The 7,015-nt window shown below is 28.8% G+C and overlaps 2 protein-coding genes across 2 annotated transcripts in view; one reads left to right on the top strand and one right to left on the bottom strand.

Annotated features, from left to right (window-relative positions):
* The first annotated feature begins 327 nt into the window (after positions 1–327).
* LOC105623448 (T-complex protein 1 subunit delta) lies at positions 328–4,012 on the top strand. The gene is made up of 9 exons (XM_012204840.1): positions 328–451; positions 1,316–1,368; positions 1,469–1,558; positions 1,632–1,883; positions 2,018–2,113; positions 2,190–2,351; positions 2,430–2,774; positions 2,893–3,144; positions 3,511–4,012. Exons 1-9 carry the CDS (start codon positions 328–330, stop codon positions 3,754–3,756), a joined length of 1,620 nt encoding a protein of 539 aa, XP_012060230.1. The 3' UTR covers positions 3,757–4,012.
* Positions 4,013–5,987: 1,975 nt separating this feature from the next.
* Positions 5,988–7,015, bottom strand: part of LOC105623447 (N-acetylgalactosaminyltransferase 7) — a 2,807-nt gene continuing 1,779 nt past the window's right edge. The window contains 4 exon segments of the mRNA XM_012204839.1: positions 5,988–6,128; positions 6,211–6,336; positions 6,458–6,556; positions 6,646–6,944. Of these exon segments, the coding sequence (XP_012060229.1) occupies positions 5,988–6,128; positions 6,211–6,336; positions 6,458–6,556; positions 6,646–6,944 (665 nt within the window).

Raw genomic sequence — 7,015 nt, 5'->3', positions numbered from 1 at the left:
ACTTAAAATGAGATAGAGATATATTTGAGTGTTCAAAAGAGAGAAAATGAAGATGAGTGCAAAAAGTGTAAACAACGCGACAGACCTACGGTTTGCTGTTGCGCACGCGCGTAAAGCCCGGCTCGCAAGTCTCGTGTCTCGTGTTTCATTGATTCGACGTGTTTCTTCGCCGAACATCGCGACATTTTTATATCGACGCTTTGCCGTTGAATGTTAAATAATCGCGATTCGTAGAGCGTCGCGTTAATTGGCTTCTACGCTGTTCGAAAGAGGTTCGAAGCATTTCTTCTTCCTAACCTACTCAAGAATCGTCATCGACAACGAAACATGACTAAGAACGTGATGAGAAAACCGATGGAGAATGGCGACAGTCGCGGATCTCATGGACAGGCCTATAAGGACAAGAGCAAACCCGCAGATATTCGCAGCAGCAACATTAACGCTGCTAAAGGTAAGATTATTAATTTGCGATCTGCGACCGGCCGTCTCAAATTGTGTCGGAACATGTCCTTGCAATTCAATCAGTTATGGAGGACGCGCGATGCTGAGAAAAATGTTACCTTATATAGCAATGGGCGCGTTCTTGTGTCGGCAAAGCCGTCTGTTTGTCGAGCAAATGCATTGAACGCTGTTAAAAAATTGAAGAACTTGTCGCAACAGTGGACTAATCCACATTTTGTAAAACGGAGTAAATGAACTCTGAAGTTCAAGTGATGGGAAAAATATCAATATCACATGTTCAGATATATTGCGGGACTAACTCACAAGTAGCTGAACATGTGATATTGATATTCTTTCCATTACTTTCCATCATTTTATGAGGTTTCTAATAATAGTATAATAATTTCTAATAATTATAAATCAGAAATAAGTTGTGAATAAGTAATGTATCACAAGGCAATAATAATCAGTAAGTATTGCATCGAGATGTCAAATTCCTTATGATTTTAAACTTAATTATATTATGACTGATCAGTCACATGTATTGTTATTTGCCCTAGAAACTGCTATCCTTAATTGGCTAAAATATGTAACAATGATTTAATATGATTTATTTTGAATACAAAATCCTAGATTTATGATACTAGATTTATAATTTTGACTTATTACTAGTATGATATAAGTGACTAATAATTTATTGTAGAAAATTTATTAAAGTTTATTTACTCTATTTTTTTTTTAATGTAGCCAACTTTAATGTAGTAAATCCTTCAATTGTCACAGATTCTTAATATTTATTATTATTTGTAAGATAAATTACATCATTAAGTTAGTTTCTATGATTTAACTGTTTATATTATATATTTTTTTGTAGCTGTTAGCGATGCAATTCGCACAAGTCTTGGACCTAGGGGGATGGATAAGATGGTAAATTCCATATTCATTACTCTTTCTATTTAACAAAGTTATGTATAACACTATTATATACATAATACTAATTTATTTTGTATATATTTAAATATTACAGATTCAAGCTGGTAATGGAGAAGTTACTATCACAAATGATGGTGCTACTATCCTAAAAGAGATGAATGTGATCCATCCTGCTGCAAAAATGGTGAGAAATAAATTTTCCTCCATCTTTAAATTTCATGAAATTTTATATTACAATTTATATATCTTATGTTTAGCTCGTCGAGTTGTCAAAAGCTCAGGATATAGAGGCTGGTGATGGTACCACAAGTGTCGTCGTGATAGGTGGATCACTATTAGAAGCAGCAGAACGTTTGTTGCAGAAAGGCATTCATCCTACTTCAATCAGCGACGCATTTCAGAAAGCAGCATCTAAAGCAGTATCAATTTTGACACAAATGTCCATACCTGTTGATCTAACAGATAAAGAATCTCTTGTAAAAGTTGCAGCAACATCTCTTAATTCCAAGGTATATTTAATAATGCATTTTATAAAAATGTTAATAATCTTATACTTTGATCGTCAGGTTTTGTGTTCAATTTAAAATTATATATTATATGTATATCATAATTAATTTTAATATTTGTTATTAATATATTTTAGGTTGTGCATCAACAATCTAGTCTTCTTGCACCACTTGCAGTGGATGCCGTGTTAAAGATTACTGAAGAAGGAAAGGAAGTGTCAGTTGACTTAAATGTGAGAGCAAATTGTTGTTATATTATTTAGCAGATAGTGTATTGACATGAATTTGCTTATTTATATTTCTTTATAGGACATTAAAGTGATAAAGAAATTAGGAGGAACTGTCGAAGACACTGAATTAGTAGATGGATTAATATTTACTCAGAAATCTTGTAATGTTAATGGCCCGAAACGCATTGAGAAAGCTAAAATTGGATTAATTCAATTTTGCATTTCACCACCGAAAACTGATGTAAGTATAGTGATATACGCGTATTTGTTTCTATTAATCTTTTATATAAATGAATAATCAATTTCTTATATTTTCTAGATGGATCATAACGTTATTGTATCGGATTATGCAGCGATGGATCGTGTTTTAAAGGAGGAACGTGCCTACATATTGAATATTGTAAAACAGATCAAGAAAACTGGTTGCAATGTACTTCTCGTACAAAAATCAGTCCTGCGCGACGCTGTTAGTGATCTTGCGATACATTTCTTGGACAAAATTAAGGTCATGGTTATAAAGGACGTGGAGCGCGAGGACATTCCTTTTGTGTGTAAAACGCTAGGTTGCAGGCCAATTGCATCGCTGGATCATTTTGTGCCTGAAAATCTTGTCAATGCGGAGCTCTGCGAAGAAGTTCAAACTGGAAATTCGAAATTTGTTAAGGTGCGTCTCCTTTGCTAGAAAGACAAATTATTACAGTATATAATATCATCTTTCATCTTTTTGTTGAATGCATTTTATAACAAATAGGTTTTATATAATTGACATATTTTTTATAAAGATCACAGGAATCCAAAATCATGGAAAAACAGTTACAGTCCTTGTACGTGGTAGCAACAAATTAGTATTAGAGGAAGCTGGGAGATCATTACATGATGCCTTATGCGTCATCCGGTGTTTAGTGAAGCAACGAGCTTTGATTGCTGGTGGCGGAGCACCAGAAATTGAATTGGCATTAAAATTGGGAGAATATGCAGTGACCTTAGGCGGAGTTAATGCATACTGCATCAAGGCCTTTGCAAATGCGCTTGAGGTTAGTGTTTCAAATGCATTCTATAATTGTATGTAGATTTTGTTTTAAGGACATCCTTATTCGTATTACTTAAATTTCTATTCTTTAAAAAATTATTGCAATCGATTTATCTAGTTATTTTACTATTGTTCTTTTATTTTTATCACAGTAATATCTTTTCATCCAAAATTCTTTATAATATTATGCTCTCTATGTGTATACAAAACTCTATGTGTAACAAAAATAGTTCTTCTTTCGCTTGATAAACAATTGTTCTATCATTGAAATATTTAGCATCCAAAAACTTTTAATCTAACTAATCAAATTGCCAATTTGCAATAGTCAATTAATACGATGCTTAATAATCTTGTAATTTATAAATCACAGGTAATTCCATCGACGTTAGCCGAAAATGCAGGTTTAAATCCGATAGCTACAGTAATTGGACTTCGCAGTCGACACGCGAAGGGCGAAGTAACTGCAGGGATTAACGTTCGGAAAGGTGCCATCACTAATATATTGGAGGAAAACGTGATTCAACCACTACTGGTTTCTACTAGTTCAATAACTCTTGCTTCTGAAACTGTACGCAGTATACTGAAGATTGATGACATTGTCAATACAACTCAATAAATCATGAGACGTGATTTAAAATTGTTTCCGTACTTGTAGTAAGTATTAACAATACGTGTTTTCGTTATCTTTATAATACGATTTTTCATTTTCGTTACAGATTTGTGCATTCATCACATTTATTTCATTGATTATGAAAGTCTATACATTAACGATTAATTGTATATGCTTTTTGCAAAAGTTTTACATAATGTATTTTTTAAGCACGTCGATACTGAATAATAAAATAATGTTGAAACATTTCATTGTGAAACTATATAATTTGTATTTATTTTTTCATAATGCAAAACATAAGAGCATTATAAGTTGTTAACATCTTAATAAAAAAAATCTTCAATTTTTCTGATTTATTAAAAGGAAGAGGTGATTAATTTTTGAGAGATCTTATAAATATTAATATATATCTGAAAAAGAAAATATAATACATATATATTGATCCTTTTAACAATTTAATCGAAATATAATCTCATACACAGAGTTTTGGCTAAGTATAACTAATAAAAATTAAGTACATTTTGCATATAATAAAATATATATATTTATCTATAATTGGAATATATTGTATCTTATAAATCAACTGCATTACGTTTATATTGCTTTTAAATCCTAAAAAATCATAATGGTCATTAATATAATTAACTATAATTGTTATTAAGTACATTTATGATAGCTGCAATAGAAATCTCAAAAAGTGTACATATTGAGAGCGTAATCCCCGATGAAAGAAATCATTCCATTCCATACATTACAGATAAATATGCACAATATCGTTGTGTTAATCGTTTTTTTAGTAGCAATAGTTTGTTCTTTATTCAATAAAAATAAAAGTATAGTAAATCTGATAAAAATAAACACAAATTCTTATTAATTAAAAATATACGCGAAATATATCTGAAACAAATTAACAAGTATAAAATTTTATTGAAACTAAGAGAGTAAGACTCTTGGAATAATAATTAAATAAAGAAAGCCTATATGAGCAGTTATTAGTATATAAATTATTGTATTTAATTACAATAATTGATGTTTACATAAATATGTAACTATTATATTCTCATATTGATGTTTCAACTTCAAATAAAATTTTATGTAAGATTAATTTTATAAAACGACAACAAAGAATATAAACTTCCAATTTTTGTCAAAAAAAATAAAAAATCTAACATAAACTGTTCAGTTTACAAAATAAAAGAACATTTTTTAAAAATATTAAATCTTAATCATTTCATTTTATAGTATTATTTTATAGTATAATATTTATAAGTTCTATATTATACTAATTAATATTAAACATGTAAAATGTTTTACAGTAGCAATGAAGAATTTGATTCACTGGTATATAAAAATAAAAATATCTTATAAATAAATATTTCAATTTTCTGGAATGTATATATCTCTTATATATAAATTTTTACACACATTCTCGTATAAGCTCACGCGCAGATGTATAATATCAATATAAATTTTCATTTAGAAATAAGTGTCAATTTCTATGTTATTTTCTAATGTTAATCTTTAGCTATCGAACGATATAGAAGAAGTAACATTATCAACTTAGCTAGAAATTTTTTCAAAAATTAAAAAGAATATTTTTAATAAAATGTTTATAAATTAATTCATATTAGAAATATTCAATGAAATCTTGGCAGTAGCAATGAAAACATCGTATATCAAAATATTTTTCACATATGTAAATTTTTCATATATATATATATATATACTTATAAATGCTATTAAATATTAATTTCTCATTTACAGTTTATCAGTCAGCGTAAAGAGAAAGCAATATGCTTTAATTGGGATAATTTTGTTTAAAAAATTACATATCTAAATGCCTTTCTATTAAATTTTAAATTTTAAATTAAACTAAATTTTTGAATTTTAATTAATATCTAAATTTAGATGACACATGTACATTTCTAAATGTAGGAGACACTTGAAATAGTTCATTAAAGTTGAAATGCATTTTTTACATTTCATAAAGCGCTTGCCTCCTAACTTTCATCTTAATATATCTTAAAATCTAAAATTGTTCTTAGATTCTTAGATATTATTCGATGTTTATATCAATATTCATAGTTATTTATTTATATCGCTTTCTAATATATAGCGAATTATTAGTCACAAATAAGTGTTAAACTATCTTGAATTATATATTAATAAATTTTGTTCTTGCGTATAATTTTAAATAATTTACAAATTTTGATAAATAGAAATCTCTCTTTTCCATATTACCATCGTGGATGAACTTGATGAAAACTCCATTGCTGATAAGCATTATTTATGTCACATGGCATCAAAGATAACTGCTGAGTTTGAGGATGAAGTGCAATACATTTTTTATATACTCTATGTAATAATGTTTTCGTTTTCTGCAAAAACGAATTAACATATATTAATATTCAGGTTTTTTATATATTAAAAATTTTTCTTATCAAAAAATAATAAACTTACTTCATCGTACTGCCATGGACCGTCTACAGTTCCCAGACGACAAAATGCATATTTTATACGTTGGCCGTCTGCATCAATGCATCTTTCACCAACACCCAATTGGCCCTTGGCATTCAACCTGATAAGCTAATAAGAAATATATATTAAAGGTTAATGAGAAATATTAGAAATACAGAGATAATAAAGCATGGAATAAAGAAATTAATAAGTTATATTAAGAATAAAAAATAAAATATTTGTAAACTACTTGATTATTTCCAAATCCATGACAGTGGGAAGTAGCCATGAGACTTGGAGGTGAGTGACCCATAGTATCCAAACATGATCCAGATGCCGTATTACGTAACTGAAAAAAGTATTGTCATTGTTGATATGAAAATTACGTAGAAAATTTGTTGAGGAAATTTTAACATATGCGCTTTTGGTCAAACATACTTCTCCCCAGTGAATATTTGGTGGCAATTCTGGAAATTTATCTAGCACATCATATGCTACATTATCGATGAACCATTGGAAGCTCTTACATTTCTTACGTTTTTTAAAAGCTAATTGTTCGGATATATCACCATGATCGAGCAACCGAGCCAGAGGTTCTCTGGTATAAAAGAATTCCTTGTGTTTCTCATCGAACCACGTTTCTATAACTCTTTTATAATTCTATAAAAACAATTTACTTTATAATTTCTTTTCTTTCGATAAAGATATATATATATATATATATATATATATATATATATATATATATATATAGTTATATATATAGTATATAACTTACTACTACTAACTATATACTACTTCGTTTCGT

This window comes from Atta cephalotes (genome assembly GCF_000143395.1).
Source record: "Atta cephalotes unplaced genomic scaffold scaffold00058, whole genome shotgun sequence".
Classification (NCBI taxonomy): domain Eukaryota; kingdom Metazoa; phylum Arthropoda; class Insecta; order Hymenoptera; family Formicidae; genus Atta; species Atta cephalotes.
Note: the sequence above shows the minus strand (reverse complement) of the source record. Positions and strands in the feature narration are given on the sequence as shown.

Bases quoted from the DNA above. Each gene is read 5' to 3' on its own strand.
- LOC105623448 (XM_012204840.1), top strand. From the start codon at position 328: ATGACTAAGAACGTGATGAGAAAACCGATGGAGAATGGCGACAGTCGC. The intron at 452-1,315 runs GTAAGATTATTA...ATTTTTTTGTAG, and splicing joins CAACATTAACGCTGCTAAAG to CTGTTAGCGATGCAATTCGC. The intron at 2,352-2,429 runs GTAAGTATAGTG...TATATTTTCTAG, and splicing joins TTTCACCACCGAAAACTGAT to ATGGATCATAACGTTATTGT.